Source organism: Pezoporus wallicus, unplaced genomic scaffold (genome assembly GCF_028554395.1).
Source record: "Pezoporus wallicus isolate ANWC-B61680 ecotype Strahan unplaced genomic scaffold, APGP_CSIRO_Pwel_v1 contig_865, whole genome shotgun sequence".
Taxonomy (NCBI): domain Eukaryota; kingdom Metazoa; phylum Chordata; class Aves; order Psittaciformes; family Psittacidae; genus Pezoporus; species Pezoporus wallicus.
In genome coordinates, this window is record NW_026636827.1 from 1,863,988 (window position 1) to 1,883,226 (window position 19,239).

Genomic DNA, 19,239 nt, shown 5'->3' on the forward strand with positions numbered 1-19,239 from the left:
TCTTAAAACACCCTCCACCCACTCCTCCCTTCTTCCCAAGCTTAACTTCACTCCCAGATTCTCTACCTCCTCCCCTCTCAGTGGCGCAAGGAGACAGGGAGTTGGTACTGTGGCCAGTTCATCACACCTTGTCTCTGCTGCTCCTTCCTCCTCAGGGGAGGGCTCCTCACACTCTTCCCTTTCTCCAGGGTGGGGTCCCTCCCACAGAAGACAGTCCTTCATGGACTTCTCCAACATGAGTCCTTCCCACAGGCTGCAGTTCTTCAGGAACTGCTCCAGTGTAGGTCCCTTCCATGGGGTGCAGTCCTTCAGGAACTCCAGGGTGTCTCAAAACTCATGCAGCAAACCTGCTCCAGCAGGGGCTCCTTGTTCCGTGGGGCCACAGGTCCTGCCAGGAGCATGCTCCACCTCAGGCTTCCCACAGGGTCACAGCTTGATTCAGGCATCCCTGCTCCAGCACTGAGTCCTCCCCAGGCTGCAGGTGCAGATCTGCTCCACCATGGACCTCACGGGCTGCAGGGCACAGCCTGCCTCACCGTGGGCTGCAGGGGAATCTGCTCCGGTACCTGGAGCCCCTCCTCTCTCCTTCTGCACTGGCCTTGGTGCCTGCAGAGCTACTGCTGGTCACATGTTCTCACTCTTCTTGCAGTTGCTTCTGTGCAGTTTTTTTCCCCCTTCTCCATTATGCTATCCCAGAGCCACTACCACCATTGCTGATGGGCTTGGGCTTGACCAGCAGCAGGTCCCTCTTGGAGTTGGCTGGCATTGGCTCCATTGGCCATGGGGGAAACTTGAAGAAGCTTCCCACAGAAGCCACCCTGTAGCCCCCCCCCGCTACCAGCACCTTGCCATGCAAACCCAATACACCTACATAGTATAGTACATAAATCCTAAGCCATTTAAACTTCAAAATATATGTCTGGGAATACTGCCAGTGAATATTTTAAGGGGATTACAGCAAATGTATTAGTTGTCACTGAAAATGAAAATATGGATTTCAATTGAAACTCAATATAAGGGGGACTTTTCCCCCCAAAATCCGTTAGTCTAGCAGCCATGCTGAACAAAGGGAAATCACACAGCTAGCTCAGACTACAGAGTACACACTGATGTATTTTAAAAGCTACATTTTTATCTACTGAAATAAAACATTTTTCTTTTTCTTTTTCTACTTTAATCAGAATATAACCTCATTAAATGACAGTGTGTGAAAAGAACATATAAACTAGAAAGAAAATATAAAAACTTTCTGAATAAATTAATGTTTATTTCTTTTAGACTTTGATTTCCTGGTCTTTACTACTTAAATGCAGTTTAAATGTATTACTTGCCACGGCCTTTACGCTAAACTCAGTAAGTCTGCAATTTGCGATAAATTTCCTTATCTCTCTCTTTCTGAAGCTATGCAAAGATCCAAGGTTAATTTGCAGATAATATTGCTTTATGAAATAATTATCTTAGTCTATAATACTTAAAATAGCTAAATTCAGGACAGATATTTTTAAAAAATGAAGCTGTTGCGGCTGTAGGATGGAGTCTGCTCCCTCTCAGCATGCATCCCCACACTGGCAGCATCCTGAGTGGGGTGCAGAGTCTGGGTACTCCAAACGCAAACTCCCCAGGTAAGCATGTCCTGAGTCAGGGCAGGGATGCTCCATGCCAATGCATGTGGCTGGAGCAGAGACCTCCCTGCAGTAGTGAGGGAAGGGGATCCAGCCCCAAGCAACCTCATTCTCCTAGCTTCTAAACACCAACAGCAAGGCAGCCTGCCTTCCTCTTCGCAACCACAGCACTTGCTGAAAAATTACTCACTTGAGCCATTCTTCTCATCCTGCTAATTTTTCCAAACATTTTCCTATTAAACTATACAAATATATTCATTTAGTAAACATCCCATTAACCAGGTCAGCATACAGTATTCAGAACTTATTACAGAGCAGCACCAAATCAATCACAGCAGCAATTATGCAATTGTAAAGCAGACAACTCACTTTAATCTTAATATGGGGCTGGGGATGTACATGCCAATGTTCATTCACATGACTCATTCAACTTCCAAGTATTGTACACCATTTGTTTTACCCTCACTTATGCAGCACTCTCATGTATTTTGATTTGTAAGCTTTGTGGACTGTCAGAAAATATTTTCAGTGTTTCATCCTTCATGTAAGCTGGGCTAAGTATTTGGAATCTAGACCTAAAAAGTGGTTTTCTCAAAAAAAAAGCCAAAACAAACAAACAACAAAAAAAAAACCACCAACCACTGAAGATCTTTCCGGAACTATTTAAAATAGGTTGTAGAGAAGATAAATCAAAGCTAAGCTTTATGGAATACTACAGTTACAATGGGGGAGGAGGGTGGGGAAAGCGGCTTTTAAAATCACAGCTCTATCTGCAAGCAGTAATTTGTTTGAGCATCTTGGTAAAACAGGTTGCCATATAATATTAACAAACAAGAATAAACTCTGTCAACCACACGAAGTACCACAGACATTTTGGAGACCTAAATAATACATTCGAAAACCTAGCCTAGTCTGAACTATTGCAGATTCCTAGGATATAAATGAACAGCAATAGTGGAATTATTTTCCTGGGATTTAAGTCGTATATAGCATTAAAAGTAAAGGCCTTAAGATACTTATTGATAGGCAAGAAACTGCTATCTTTAGATCTATGCATGCCTGGGGAGCACTCTGGCAAATTTACAATCTCAGAGAGTTTCCAAGAGTTACCAAATCAGTCAGCTTTATTTGTAAACACCATGAAAAAGAACAAAACACCCTCTTGGCTGCAGTCTCCTTTGACACAGCACTAAGCATACAACAAAACAGGGCTGACTTTGTATTTAACTTGGGAAATCTGCTGAAACTGGGGGGGGGGGGAGAGTAAAGGGACACAACATTCTTTCTACATTAAATTTAATGGAAATTTTGCATATGGTAAAAAAAAAAAAAAAATAAGAATTTGAACTTAAAGGATCGTCTTGGTTTCTACAATGTTCTATGGGCAGCCAAGACCCATCTAGCCCCAGCTTCAAGCACAAATGGAGCCATTTCTACCAAGTGTTATTAACTGCATCATTAACTCCATGAGGACTTACCAGTTCTGCTAGGTCATCATGTTTTCACTACACAAAAGACTTGGTATTTTATATCACATGCACATTTGCCAGTAACAAATGGAAACAAGCCCCAAATCAGGAGCAGACTCAGGTGCAGTGCCACAGGAGATGTGGAAAGGGAGCACAGATGGGCCTCACATCACCTGGAATTAATGATCCCTCCAACAAAGCACCCCGGGTTTACTCAGTCCCAGTGAACTCCGTGATTGCTTGTTAGGGGCATATAAGTATTCTCTTCTTCCAGAATAGTCATTTCTCAAACTACATCCATCTCCCACTGGACATAGTGATCAAATCCCCACAGATAACACTAGCCACAGGACCAAGGGAAGAAATAAATTTGTGTCTGTTTTTTCACTTCTCGGTGATATGAAAGGAAAAAGCACTGTCTGATGCTTGCATAGCTGCTGACCTAGTCCTCGTGGATGTGTTGACTCATCAGTTTCTCTTTCTGGACTTTGTACTTACTGGGTCAATATGAGGGATCACTGGTAGCAACACCATTAGGCAACTGATGGCAAAATATAGACTGCAGCTATCAAAAACGGACTGGACAAATTTGTGCTTACAGCTAATTCCTACATCCCCATGGGAATTTTTTAATAATGGATCTAATAACTAAAAAAGTATACACTAAAATTTTTACAGTATGGGAAGACCAGGCTTCAAAACTGGAAAATGCAACCCAACAATACAGGATGATTCAGTTTCTAAAGAAATTCCATCTCACATATGCATTCTTGACAAAAATTTGCTCTGACATTTGCGAACTGCTAAAGATAAAAACTGAACAGGCTGCTTATTTAAAAAGGGAACTATGAAATATACTGTTACTTGTTTAACTCCTCTAAACAAAGGCAGTACCTAATTTGAAACAACTACAGATGTGCCTCATACAGACAGAAAGGAAAACACTGAACAATGGAATTTTGAATTGTTCTCAATCTCTTCAAAGAGCTAATCTTTCTTGATATACTAATTTACATTCATTGCAGCGCTTCACAAAAGCCACCATTTATTAAATATAGATTCAATTCACAGATAAACAAATTCAATAATGTAATCTACACTTAAAGTAATAGCTTGGCTTCAAAATTTTGAGGGAATTGTGTCTTCCCTTTTATGGCTCTTATTATTTCTGGTCACAGCTTCAGAGCTCAAGCTCACTCGAGGTCCACTGAACTCACATTTCTCACAAGCCAGGATCCCAGTGACGACTGAATACCATCCCACAGAGGGCACTGAATTTAGTGGGATATCTGCCAGCAGGAAGATGTTAAAGAGCGTTTTGGAGCTGCATCCTGTGGCCTTTTTCCCTTCTCTGCAATTTCTCTACCATTCATCTCATTCTCTTCTCTTTCTGTTATGACCACCTGACTAATCGCAAATTGCTGCCTAATGAAAAGTACTGGCATTATAATACTGAAGTAGAATTAAAAGGAAGATTTACTTTAAAAACCTGACAGGCCAATATGCCCCAGAGCAAACCTTGCTAGTGCAGAACTAGCCCCAAATTCCAATGTCCTGAATTCTTAATTAAGTTTGTCAAAACTTCTTATTTTAAGGGGAAAACCTTCCCCTCCAGCATCCATTAACTTCAAAACAAATGACTAAATTGTTTTCAATCAGCCCTACTTCATAAACAGCTTGATAAAAAGAAACCCAAAGAAAGTGCAACGCTTATCTTTAATTTCCACTCAACTGCCTTCAGTACTGTATAAAGGTGGCTCTCACAATCATTCCTGTCCAGCATGCAAGCTGCAGCACTGAAAAAAATTCAGCTAGAGAAAAAGCCTTCTGTAGGGCCACCCAGCAGGAAAGGATTAAATTACACAAAAAAAAAAAAAAAAAGCCCTTCATTTTTCCCCCACTAAAGGGCTGTGGTCAGAGATCAACGTGAGAAGCTGTCTATTGAAGTTAGACTTGAATTATTCCATTATATAAGCCTCAGGAGAAATTTACTGCTGAGCCCCACAGCATGGAACACAACCAGACTGTGGGTGCAGCTCCTTCACCTTGTCTGAGGAGCAGCTAGCATAGAAGACCTCATGGCTGCAGGCTGCTCCCAGCCTTTTCCTCCACCCTGGCTTCTCAGCATCTCCCCCCCACCTGCAGACTGAGATGGAAGGAAGCCCCCACACACTGCCTGTTGTCACAGGCAACATTCACTACCAAGTCTCAGTCTCGAGTCCACAAAATCAGGTTGAGTTTACTTCTTTTAATATTATTTAACAAAAATAAATTCCTAGATACTACCTCATACAGAACTTAATTGGCTTATTTGGAAACATTTTTTTTTCTTTCTATCGTATAAGTTGGATTCCAGCCCACTAAACTTCACATACAGAATGCAATAAAATACAGCCAGTCATTTCTTTATCCTAATGATCTTCTGTTTAATTTAAAACCGTTATATTTTGACTATTAGAAAAAAAGGTATTGGTGAAAACAATTTTGAACTGAGAACTGGGCAATTTTCTGTCTATTAAGACTGAAAAACATCAAATGCATTACAAACTGCTTTCTGGCTTTTTTTAGTCCAGCATCCTAAGGAAATGAGGACACGCCACTGTGTTGTTTAATTGAACACCACAAAATTTTGAAACTGTTTCATAATGTAAACAAAATTTGGCAGAAGAGTCGATCCTGTAAAGATTCAAATGCCTACTTGAACTATCAGCTGAGTGTTGGAGAAAGCCATAAACCATTGCTACCACTGAAGGAAAGTCATCCTTCTGCCATGTTTGCTGGTTGGACACTGGCCGGTCAAACACCAGTGCCCAGAAGAGGAAAAATGCCACAAGCATGTAGAACATGAAGCTCTCCCCATTCACTCTTTATTTTTTCTAAAGTATTCTGTGAACATCCCTGTAAACTGTCAGCTGTGTCTTCCATACAACAAGTTCGGAAGAGTTGGTTAAATGAAAGGCTCATGCCCGCACATCCCATGCTGGGCTTTCCTGCAATTCAGCTACAGCATCCTTCAGAAAAATTGAATAAATGGTGCCTTAAGCTGTAATATGTGGTTAAAGACAAATGGTTTAAGGACAATGTTAAAGCAAAAAGCTTTGCATTCATGTGCCTCAAGGGCATAAAACCCTAAGGAACCTAAGGAATTTAGGAATAAAAACCTAAGGAATTTATGAATAAAACCCTAAGGAATTTTTGAGGTCAAAACTGTGTAAAGAGGCTCTAAAAGCACCGTATAAAAACCTGATGAAAATACTACTGACAATGCTATGAATAGCCACTGTTTATTTTCAGAGAGCCCCTTTTATATGTATCAGAACCGACAAGGGGGGGACTAAAGAATAAAATTCCATACAGACTCTACTTGGGATGAGGAAGGTAAAAAGATGTCGCAAAGCATCCCCACATCTTACATTCCTCAAGAGCGTGTGCCCAGTGCTTTACATTTGAGAAACTTAATAAATACGTTACTAGATCATATACAAGTAGTGTGGAAAGGACCTAGGTATCTTAAACACTACCTTCACAAGTAGAAAAGCAGTGAAGTCCTTAATCACTTTTGGAATCCATTTAATTCCAAGAAACAGAACCCTTATATAATAGATTAACCCTCACTGTGACAGCTTCCACCTGGTCCTCCTGGTCACTTCAGCCACTTTTGGGTCACAGATCCAGGATCATGTCTTTAATCACAGAATCACAGAATAGAGAGGGTTGGAAAGGACCTTAAAATCATTTAGTTCCAACCCCCCTACCATGGGCAGGGACACCTCACACTAGACCACATCACTGAAAACTCCATCCAACCTGGCCTTGAACACTGCCAGGGATGGAACATTTCTCACTTCTTTGGGCACAGTATTTTTCAAATCAATCCTTTTACCCTTCTTCCTCTTCTATCCACATAAATTAATTTTAGAACTTCTTCTACCTACCTTTCCAACACATTTCAAGGATCCTATTTTGCTCACTTATCCCTTTTTTTTGAATCAGCATTCCCTAAGAAGTACAATAGCCCTTTAAAAAGAATATGAACTCAACATACATGTGAAGATACACTTAGTTTAAAGAAACAGCCTAACAGGTATTTTATGCTGCATGCTTCATTTCACTGAGAAAACAGGAATTGCTCTTAGCACTTTACAGATACTTTTCCCGTTTCTTATAGACACAATCCAAGACTTTTGTCTACAACATACTGTGAGGGGCAAAACCAAATAAATCTATATTAAGATTTGTTTTCTAGACTTAAAAAACTGAATACAAATACTTTCACAGTTACAAAATACAATAAAGGACCCTTATTTCACTCATAATTGAAAGAGTAGAAAACATCAAACTGGATAAAAATATCCTAAAAACCAGTTTCTAAATAAATAGGTGTCGTGGTTTAAACCCAGTCAGGTAACTCGTTCACTCACTTCCAGTGAGTGGTGCCGAGCTGACAACAATCGAGGTCCGTGTCCGTCTCCCCCCCCGCACCGGGGCTCTCCCCTTCCCCGCTCCCGGAGGAACGGGGAGGAGGATCAAGAGAGTGCAACTCCTACGGGTTGAGACAAGAACAGTCCAGCAACAAATCACCACCGCTACTATCAGCTAAAACAATGATAAGGGAAAATAACAAGGGAAGAGAATACGATACCACCGGCCAAGAAACGAGTTCCACCCGGAAGCCCCTGTCCTTCCGGGTAACTCCCAGTTACCCCCCACCCCGGGCATGAAGTGCTGTGGTATGGAATACCTCCCCGGCTAGCCCGGATCAGGCGCCTCGTCTCTGCTTCCTCACAGCTTCCCCTCCTCCCTGGCAGAGCATGAGCCTCACAGCGTCCTTGGTCAGGGTAAACATCACTTAGCAACAACCGAAAACATCGGCTTCACCAACACTGTTCTCAAACTAGAAGTCAAAACACAGCACTGCACCAGTTAACACAAAGGAAAAAAAACATGACTGCTACTGCTGAACCCAGGACAATAGGTTAAAAGTATATATTTGAATTTGCAAATTTGCATTGCCCTAGTATACAAATATTAATCCTTCTCTACTGCTTCTTCAAACCTCTTGCACCAATGTAACAGACCTGTGGGTCATACACACGTGCCATGCTCTTTAGGTAACCTTTATCGCAAATTTGGATCAACTTAAGTCAAACTTATTCCATAACATTTAAAACATAAAGGGCAGTACAGATCTTGCCATAATAACTGATGTTTGTATTTTTCTTAATGTTGTAATTCGCCTTTCTGAAAGGGCTACTTTGAACCTTTGTTCCAAATCTGCAGGTGTTTGAAGCTCAGGTTCATTAAGAAAAAAAAGAACCAGAACCTGCTGCTCCCTCTCGCTAGTGCAAGTGGGAGCTGGATCTTTGAAAATTCGTATCTTCGCTGCAGAAACAGCCATAGGGAAGGAATGGCCTTTGCCCTCACTATTTTAACACTGTTCTGAAGTCCTGAAAAAACATCTTTTTGAGACATTAGGTATCAAAAAGGAGCACTAGATACTGAAAAGAATTGTGCATAGAAATTCATTTGAGGGCATTTGGTACTGACCACAAGCTCATGCTTAGCTGGCCCAGAAAAAATATTTTCACAGGTAGCTGTAATACCTTACATTGACAAGCACAGAAAGGATGAAAGCTGGCTATATCCCTAATCAACTCCACTGGTATCTCTGTCTGCCAGCTACACAAGAGCTAACATCACCACTGGATGCCAGTGATAGCTGCCTCCTGGATAACTGACACAAATCACACCACCAGCATTTGAAAAAGCACAGCCACAGTTCAGCTGGAAATCATGCAACATACCTGCATTCAAGGATAAAGAAAATTAATCAAAATATGTTTGAGTGTATCCTTTAGATTCAAACCCACAACCTTCCAGCTTTCCAGCATTACATATTTTATAATATATATATATATTATGTATTTTAGCACAATATGCCTGACTCTAAGGCATAGATATTTACACAAATGTAGCTACTACAAGAATTGTAGTAACTGTACAAGAATTTAGACTTTCATGTGACTATCTTGCTTGGCTTGTGGGCCATATGTTTGCTATGATCTTGAATGAAGAAAACTGTTAAAGTGTGACAAAGCAAATAAAGCTCTTATTTTTCAGCAGCTTATCCTAAAATTAACCTAAAGCTTATCTTAGCAGCAGAGGACACAGAGAGAGTAAATTCTCTTGAAGTCATGATGGTGTCTGCCCTCAAATTGTCAGTACACCAGTCCTAAAGCAGGTCACAATCTGCATTGTGTCTTTTTAAACGTTTCCAGTAGGAGATATCAAATATTTGGCATGGTACCAGCTGCTGTAAGGCTTTATTGAGGTAACCACATCCACCCCACCTGGCTCGTAAACAGCCAGCCTGCTCAAAGAGAACATCAATCTTTATGACTACAAAAAAAAAATAAAAATCCATAGAACAAACCACACACCATTCTTCAGGATTCCTGAAACACTCCTGATACTCCTCAGCCTTGCTACTACACTGCAATATGCTCCTTCAACCATGCTGCAAAATGAGAAGATGAGACGTATGGGTCCTATCTGACTGCTAAAAGGCTCTGCATATTGCCTTCTAGGATTTGTGTTTCTAACAGGCAGGAAAACACACCCGTTTGGGATTAACAGCTTCAAAAATGGGGTATGGTGGAATACACTCATGAACTAAGAGGAGGAATGAGTGATATGATACAGAAGGCTGAGCCCCACAACAGTAATTGAACCTGCATGCTTAGAAGAGATGGTATCTGTTTAATTTTATTGATTACATGTGCAAGTGTGTCGAGCAACTGGATGATTTTACCATTCCTACAAAGGAATTCAAAATCTCGCTGGTTTAAAGTTTTCTCACTTCCAGTTTGCATTTACATGAACAGTCCGTAACATTTATGTATTAATCACACCCCCAAGACAAAACTCTCACTGTCCTGTTAATGCTGACAGCACACAAGATTTGATTGAAGCGGTATATAAATCTGTCTTTTTGAACCTCAATGATTTAAAAAGCCAAGACAAAACAGTTCTTTATCTATCAACTGAGCTATTTAACTTTAAGCTATATATCATTCTCTCGTTCACTGTGTATTACTAGAAGCACACTCTCCACCCATCCCTCTCAGTAAGTCAAAGCCCTCATGGGTATGCTCCGCTACAGGCAGATCTGAGAAAAAACATCACTGAAGAAAAACTGATTTTTGTTACTCCAGGTATGAAGATCAGATTAAAGACAGGTGCATTTCCACTTCAACTTCAAAACAAGTCTTTTTAATTTTACAAACAAAACTGCTTCTTACACTTTCCAAAAGTTTTAGTTTCTAAAAGAACGATACCAATCTACACTTATGCGACTCTTACAGAAGAAACAAAATCTAGGTATACCATTAGACACAGTGTTGTGTCACTGAATACAACACATCAATGGAGATTTAAGATCTTATTCCAATACGTCACAAAGAATTTATTTAAAAGTTACTTTCAATAAATTGAACACAGTAAATCTTTTCTCTGAGAAATGAAACAGACTCTGCAAATTCATTCTATATTATTAATCCATTAAAAGACGATAAACCAAGAATTCTACTCAGGTAAGAACTCAGCTTTGCTGAGATTTATGTTAAAATAGAAGATCTCAGAAAGGTGCTAGCTTCATGCCTTCAACTGGGAATAAAACTAGACACCACCTCAACTCGCAACCTCTTCCTTTCGGAGGATTCAAGCAAGCTGTTGAAGATGCTCCTGCTTCTCATGATGCTGTGAGCCAAACAAAGCACGCATGGCAAGCTGCCTCTGCAGACCACCATTCTTAGGGAGAACAGGACATGCCGGTGTTGAATTGGAAGCACACACAGGTAACAGAGCACACCATTATTGATACTCTACCCCCAAAGCGTCTTCAGCTTCCGTAAGTGAAGAGCTTCCCTGTCAAACTCCGGAAGAACATAATATTGGATCTTAAAATAACACTGATTTGATTACATTACTTCCCTTTACTCTTCGCTTAATTCCAACACGATTTCTGTGTCTGCTCTGTCAATAGAGCCATGTGAATAATGGATTTCTGTTTGAGCACCGAACCAAGGGAAAGAAAAATAAACCTCTATAACTGTTTTAAATAGACTAAAGAGAGACTGGGAATGACTGAGGAAAAAAGTAATTTCACAATAAGGCAAAATGCCGGTTTAATCTAAAAGGAATATTTGCTTGTATATTAACAACCTCTTTTAAAAATATTCTTTTAATTTTGTTTAAGACTTGGACTAGTTCATTTACCAAATAAAGCAAATATTAATCATTTAATCTAAAAATGCTGAAACATTTTTACTCTGAAACACTGTTCTCCAATTTTACAAATAAAACTGTCAAACAGAATAGAAATTTAGAAGTAGATGTATTTCAACCAAAACGTACTCTTTCAGTGAACTTATTAACACTTATAAGCAAAAAAACCTCTCATCTTCTTGGAAAGTGCTACATTCTGGATACCGACTGCCTAGAACCAGAGATCGCACAGAAATCTAAAACAAAACTGTTCTGCTGAATTGACTCTCATCAGTACTGCCAGAACAGCAGCAGTAATACTAGAATAAAGGTGAAATGAGGGTAACCGATTTTTTACTCCACAATCATTTATGGTCCTGACTGCTCTTTGCTGCTGCTCATGCAGCCCCATGTCCAGCATCAGTGAGGCTCAATAAGCCCAGGCTCAGGCAATGGGTGCTGCCCCCAACTCAGGTAACTCTTGCAGATTGAAGCCAGCCACTTATTCCACTGAGAATACTTAAAAGAAAACATCTTGCCACCATCACAGCTAAGACAGTAGGATTGCAGCATGTTTCATTTCTAAGGTACCATCTAGGAAGATTGTCTTAGCAGAGTGGTTTAACCCTTACAGGTGCAAGTCCCAGGATTTGCTAGATATTTTCCTCATATATGGCAGGGAAAGGTGAACAGAAACCTCCAAAGTACCTGGGAACATCTAAGTGAGGCAGAAGCTGCTGAAGAAGGTGGCTTGTGACAGGTCCCAGGTACAGTCATTTGAGTGCTACAGGAGAAGATAGAATCATAGAATCAAAGATAGAAAGCAGTGCTCTTCTGGAACCTCTGGACTCTGCTCCTCTGAATTTGGTACCTCCATTTCCCTACCACTGTGTGAACTATGTATGAATAAGGAACCAAGAGATTATTAAGCACTGTTCCAAATCCTGTACGCTGAAAGGAAGACATCCCCACAAAATTAAGAAAACCTGATCCCCAGACTGACAGTTTAGAAGGGCAAATACTTACCAGCTTTTGAGCTGTAGTTGGGCTGGTTAAGTAGAAAACAGCCGGAACCCAGCAAAATCATAAAACCTTTGCATTAAACCTCATAGCCAACTTGATAATTTCTGATTAAAACAATGAAGCCTTTGGGTATAAACTATTTCTTATTTTTGATTATTTAGACACTATGCTGTTCACTATGACAGAAAAATCATTCTTGTTATTAATAGTTCTTCTGGTAGGAATCAGAATGAGCAGAAGCAAATTAATAGCTGATGACATGGAAATTACAACAAACTAGACTGACAACTTGCGGGTACGATTCTGAATAATAACATTTTGCATCTGTTCAAGAGTACTGCTAATAGGTGAGATTTAGTTTATATACTGTCAGAAACAGTTCTAAAAGGGTAGAAAAATGAATTGTCACTTTATGAGTCATACTTGTTATTGCATGAATTTATTATATGAATTTACTGTAGTTCCTTCTTATGTATGTTCTCAGGTTGTACTCCTCATTAAAAGAACTGTTGTGTTCACAAGCTACATGACCATAATGTGCATTTTTAAATACTGTAATTTAGTTCAACATTTGTCTTGTTTCAATCTATTTTTCTATTATTAATACAGCCTAAAACAGATATGGAATATAACAATTAAAAGGGTTCCCAAATTCCTCCATCAGATAAAACTCAACACGATTTATAAGTTAGATACAGTTGTATTTCCTAGCATCTAAATCAAAAGACTGGGAAACTACCTATGAAGGCACACCAGCTCCTGTTTGGACTGAACTTTTACCTGCTGCACCCTGAGCCAAGTCTTGCTGTCTAATGTTATCTGCAGTTTTCTGCACACTACTACAACATTGAATTCCCTTTGTCACACCATACTCAAAGTGCTTGTATCTATCACAAAGGAAGAAGCAGCAGAGCACTAAAAAGATTATTTTAGTCATTGTTCTCAAAAAAATGAAACCCAATACATTTGGGCTACTGTCCAATTGCATTTTAAAATTAAAAAGGTTTGACTGTGTTTGTGGTTTTGTATCTACTGAGCAGCATCATTTAAGGAGACCAAGTAAACTGGAGAGTTTTTAGAGAGTTATTTTCATCTGGTCAATACATAGTAATGTTTGTCTGTTCTGATCAAGACTGCATAAATTCAAATGTCAAATACGTGCAACCGCCTGATCAAGAATACATTACAAACAAGAGATTATGCAATTCTTTGTTGAACAACCTAAAACAAAGACTGACAAAAAACACAAATAATCCTTGGGTTATGTGTGAACATAAAAAAGAGTTTGCAAATAAATTCTTTGATCTAAATTATAGATCCAGGTACCCAATGATACACTTACACGATCCACTTGTAACTAGCATCATCCATTTTCCTGTACTATTCTTTTGTCTTCCCAGGCTTCCTCAGAAGTATCCATTGTCCTTCACTAACTAAATAAATAACAGTTTGCTGATAAAATTTTGCTTGTAAGAAGCATGCAATATAGGTCTTTTCCCATATTATGCATTACTTTATTTCATTTCTATACATTATTTAATTTCATTTGATTTATTACACTACTGTCTTCTGATGCTACAGAAGAGTTGAACTCGAGTTTCTAGCAAGCATAATATACATATTTAACAACTTATTAACAGAGATTAGAGATGCAACTAGGTGGGAACAGAGACACCTAACAGTGACAAAGTTATGAGATGATTATGGTCTTCTCATTCCTCCTCATCTATGCTAACTACTGCAAATCACAGATTCCAGCCTCCCAATGAAAACGTGTGGTATGTCGTATGTGCTCTGTGACAGCCCTTTCATTATGGACCCCCTAGAGTAACTTATTTAAGAAACAAAACTTCATTTTTGTACCTCTAGGCCAAGTGGAAGTAAGAATGTAACATCACTGAAATTCATATAAGCCCTTACAAAGAGAAACTGCTTTGACAGAGAAATCTTCAGAGAAACCCTGCAAACCAGAGTAAGACCCATGCGCGACTTGCTCCCGAGTTGTTCAAGCTCCAGCTCAGGCCAGTGGCAGTTTGTTACTTGGGTCAGTACCACAAAATCTTCTCACCATAAAGGATGGCTTCTTAAAACGGAAAGAAAGAACACTAAAAGGGGCTCTGAAGTTGAGGTTTCTGTTAGAGAAATATGTTAGCCACTGCTCCCTGCTCACCTCCCAGGCAGGTTCCTCCCAATCCTCTCTCATGACCCAGGCTGGCATCACAAGCATGCAAGAGATGTGACATGGGAAAAAGACACTGGGGTGACCAAGAGTGGGACAGAGAAAGGCTAATGCCTTGTTAACCTCACTCACTATCTATCAACACATACAAGAGACAAAGATGAACCTCCAAGCTATACTTTGCTGGAGAGAAGTTTAGGCCAATGGGATCCCACAGGCTCTGCTGACAGCAGCAAAGTTGTCTGCCATAGGAAAGAGGACTACGAAACCCGGCCAGTTCCCTTCAACTGCAGTCAATGTAATTAGAGCTCAGTTTTGTCAAGCAAAAACTGCATCTCCTCATGACAAAAGGCCTCAGGTCTCTAAGCCATGGAAAGCAGTATGCAACTGCATTATACAGCAGAACATGTCTAGCAAAGGACACAGGTTCGGCCATGCTGTGGGTAAAGGGAGAGGAGAAGATGGGCAAGGGCAAGAAGCCATGATGCCAAGCTCTTCTGTAGCATGGCTGACACAAAAAGGACTGATATATCAGCTATTTCTCACTTCTAAAGAGCAGTGAACTAGCACACTGAAACAAGAAGAGGAGAGCATCATGCCAAAAAGTCTAGCATTATATGAAGACAGCTTACAGACAAGGATACACATAAGACCCAAAGTACCCTAATCAACATACTCCAGGCCCAAATAAACTGTTGTTAGGATGATGATACATTGGATTTTGTCATTTAGCAGAGTCAAAAAAAATGTTCTATTTTTTAATCCCTTTAGGCATTCAGTGGGAATACTGAACAAAAATGCCAGGCACAGAAGACAAAATGACTGCATAAATGACAGGATTTTAGGATACAAAGCTGAATTCTACAAATGATGCTTAAGTAAATGAAAATACCAGCCCATAATGCAGCTGTTCTAAATGCTTTCAGCAGGCCAGTTACTTGCACAGAATTTTTAACTTCTGTATAATGCTAAGCATTAGCATAGGCCTTATGCTATTTACCTGTAATTGATATGTCTCTCAGTTTCACACAACTCCCTACTGGCTTCCCACTACCAAGTAACCAACTATTCCAGGTAAAACACTTTATGCAACTCTGCAGCTTACTCCAGCTTTTATATCTAACAAAATAGACCACTTACTGCAATTAGAATCTGTCTAAGAGAACATCAGAGAAGAAACAAAGGTTATAAACAAAGTAACTAGTGTTACTGGATTGACAGAAGAAGAAACAAATCTTTTTTCCCCCCAATTTTTTTTATCCTGGTGGATCAAAAATTCAGGAAAGCTTAAAAGTAGTTCTAGCCAGTGCTTCTAATCTGCCTAGTGATCTAGATAGTTCCTTGTTAAACCTCAGCTAGAACTGGGTGATGAACACATCCAGTGAAAATGTTTACCTTGGGCTGGTGGGGTTGGAAGAATGTCACAACTTTATTGTTTTTGTAACTAAAACATGCACAGGTAATTGAAATGAAAAGAGTACTATGAGACTTCCAATCGCTTGTTGAACAACTAAGTGAAGAAGGGACATTTCAGAGGTACGGCTTCTTAAGGATCATAGACACAGAGAACAGTTTGATCAGAGATCAATGAGCATCTGCCATGTTTTATGCTTTCCTTCCGAGTCTCACGTTGCTGCACAAAAATGGATGTTGGCACAGTTTTAACAGTGTGAAGTACATGGTGCTCCTTAGCAATACAAGACTGCATCTGCAAACATTGCTGCAGGAATGGACCTACAGTTACGATTACACACGAGAAGAACCACTCAGACAACATTCAGAGACATCTCTTGGCTCTTCCTTATATTCTGACTATGTCATTTTATAACAGTTACAGATTTTTTTTTCTTTCTTTCCCATTGTCACAAACTTACAAGAAAACCACATATACTTAAAAGTATTTCAGGAGAATCTGTGATCTTCAGACAAAGCAGCCATCATTTCATTCTGTCAGATTCTAATGCCTCAGAAGCGTCACCCTTTTTTTTAGCCATTTGCCAATTAACCCCTCTGGTTATCAACTGAAATTGTTTCCTGTGAGCGGTCTCAGAACCATATAAAAGAAGAATTCTCCATTTCCAACATAATATCAGGCTCTACAGTTCCACAATTTTGCCGCTTTTGAGATGATAGCTGTCTCACCATGACTAAGGACTGAAAAATTGTGCTCCATGTAATTGAATCTAAAGATCTGACAACACTGACCTTATCAAGAAATGAAACTTTTGGCTGAGGTTCAAACCATGCACAAGAAATAAGCTCTTGCTAGTTCTTTGTAAACATCATATAAAAAGGTACTTATTCATTAACAATTTGTAAACTGAACACACTGTAGGTCTCAAACTGCTGCCAAGTAAACTATTATTTAGTACTATCATTTCATTTACATCTAATTCTTGTATAAATTTTGGCAGCACAATTGAGCATTCTTTCTCATAATTGTAAACGGGTTATTCTAAGATATAAATATGCAGACCATACGCTAAAAAACAGCATAGAGGAAATGCTAGGGGCATCAAAACCTGAAAGTTTCATAAAAATTCAGTAAGGAGCTATTGTAATAATCACAATTGCTGTGCACGAAAATGCCATTTTAGAAGGGGGCACAAAACATATGGGGCTGTTAAGACAATACCATTGCATACCTTTCTTGTTCTTGCATACAGCTTTCAGGATGCGTTTTCCAGGTCCACATTTTCCATGGTCAGTCACACATATTCCTTCTGAAACAACCCACTCATAACACACTGGGTCTTCACAAGGAATAGATTCAATTAAATGCGGACAGTCTGCCAGGGTGTCTACTGGATCCACGATCACTTGCCTTTGTCTCATTCTAAAGCCTGGAAAAATAGAAACCAAACTAACTCGAGAAGCAAAAAAATTATTTATACCAATAATCTAGTTACAAGAGGACTATCTAGGTCATCTGGAACTGGGGAATATAAAGAAAAACCAGGGTACAACGCTTAAAAACTGAACTGATTAGGACAACACTTGGCTGTATATGTATGCAAAATTTACGAGCGTGTAAAGGATTCCAACAAACCACATTTTTCATATTTCTTTTTCCCTTTCATCAACATTAGATAGAAATATACTTGTCCAAATATAGGAATTTGCCAATGATGCATATATTAATCTAATAACATTAAGATAAGAAGAGAGAAACAGTTACAGGAATTGAAGATATAAAGGACATCTATATTCTGCCTGGGAAACCACTAATGAAAAGACTTGTTTTGAGATGGAGCAGAGCAGTTTACTAAGAAATTAATATTCTGCTTTATGAAGGTGTAAGGATTTTTGATACATAATGCATATCAGACCTCTTTGAAATGACATCTTATTAAATTGGAAGATTCAAATGTAAAGTGGAAGGAAAAGGTTACAGAAATAATGAAAGAATTGATTACATAAACTACCTCCTTCTGAATAAAACTGAAAGTCATGTTGCTATATAAAACGCAGAACTAATGTGCCAGTATCTTTCAGCATGTTTTGTTATGTAAATGACAGAATTCTAAGAAAGACATCAAAAAAATACATGTTGGTCTTTCTTACAACAGTCTCAGACAAGGGGCAAATACACAGCATTAGTGGAGGCCACACGGAAATCTCTTGGCTGTGAAACAGAAATGAAAACAGAAAATAAAACATTCCAGAGAATACAACAGACCAAACTTCCACCATTTGCAAATCAGTAAAATGAAATCATTCACAATAATTTAAAAATGAAACCTTTATATTAAACCACTATTATTTTACTATTTCATTTTTAATTTGAAAAATTCTGACCAGCTCAAATCATTTTGAAAACTTATGCTATTTTCAGATAAGTGTATTTTTCAAACAATAGTATTCATTCCCTGACATGAACTCCAACAGTCACCTTTTCAACTCAGACCCTTAGGAAAGGCTTTGCAATGAATTTCAAAGTGTTGCAGCAACAAACATTTAAGCTAGTCAATTAGGATCCAAGGGAGTTCAATTATATTTGCATACTCTTCTTCCAGGAATTTAAAACAAACCCAGACCAATGAGAACAATCTCTTGCGTCACCTTAACTCCAGGATGATAGGGTTGTGGGATAAACACCACCCAAGCATTGCCCTTGAATCCAGGCATGCAGCTGGACTTCCGAGTGGGATCAGAGATGGACAGCCTGGCACTGCGGAGGTCTGCAGCTGTTATCCCAGGAAATCCTCTTTTTCTACAAGTTCAGTGCAGGACAAAAGGATCTGAATCAGGCTGAAAATCTTATCTTATTCTTTTTTTTTTTTTTTCCTTTTCTCCTCCCAAAAATAACTGCAAAAAGCTTTCAAAGGTCATATTCCATTCCTGAATGTACATCACATCAACGAGCTTCATCCTATGGTTAGATTAACTTAAAAAAAAAAACACATTTAGCCTCCTATGTAAAATTTGACACAACTGCTTCTGCAATCTTAAAATATTCCATTACCTGCTTTAGATCCCCAAACACTGCAAAAGCAGTATTTAAGAGTAGCCATTACCTCTTCCTCTGTGGTGGTCCTGGCAGTTCTCGTGAAGGCAGGGGCCCCACACCGACCAAACAGATACCACACATTCAGATGGGCACGGCAGGTTACACAGCTGGGAGGCAGAGGGAGCAGGTCCTAGACATAGCTTCCCATCAACTGGTCTAGTAACTGAGAGA

The 19,239-nt window shown here is 39.3% G+C and overlaps 1 protein-coding gene across 3 annotated transcripts in view; it reads right to left on the bottom strand.

Moving 5' to 3' along the window:
• THSD7B (thrombospondin type 1 domain containing 7B) overlaps positions 1–19,239 on the bottom strand; it is a 284,858-nt gene that overhangs the window by 174,797 nt on the left and 90,822 nt on the right. For all 3 annotated transcript variants that reach the window (XM_057401826.1, XM_057401823.1, XM_057401824.1), the window contains 2 exons: positions 19,076–19,231; positions 17,204–17,401 (listed from right to left, as the gene is read on the bottom strand). In XM_057401826.1, coding sequence (XP_057257809.1) covers positions 17,204–17,401; positions 19,076–19,231 — 354 coding nt within the window. The remainder of the gene's footprint in view (positions 1–17,203; positions 17,402–19,075; positions 19,232–19,239) is intronic.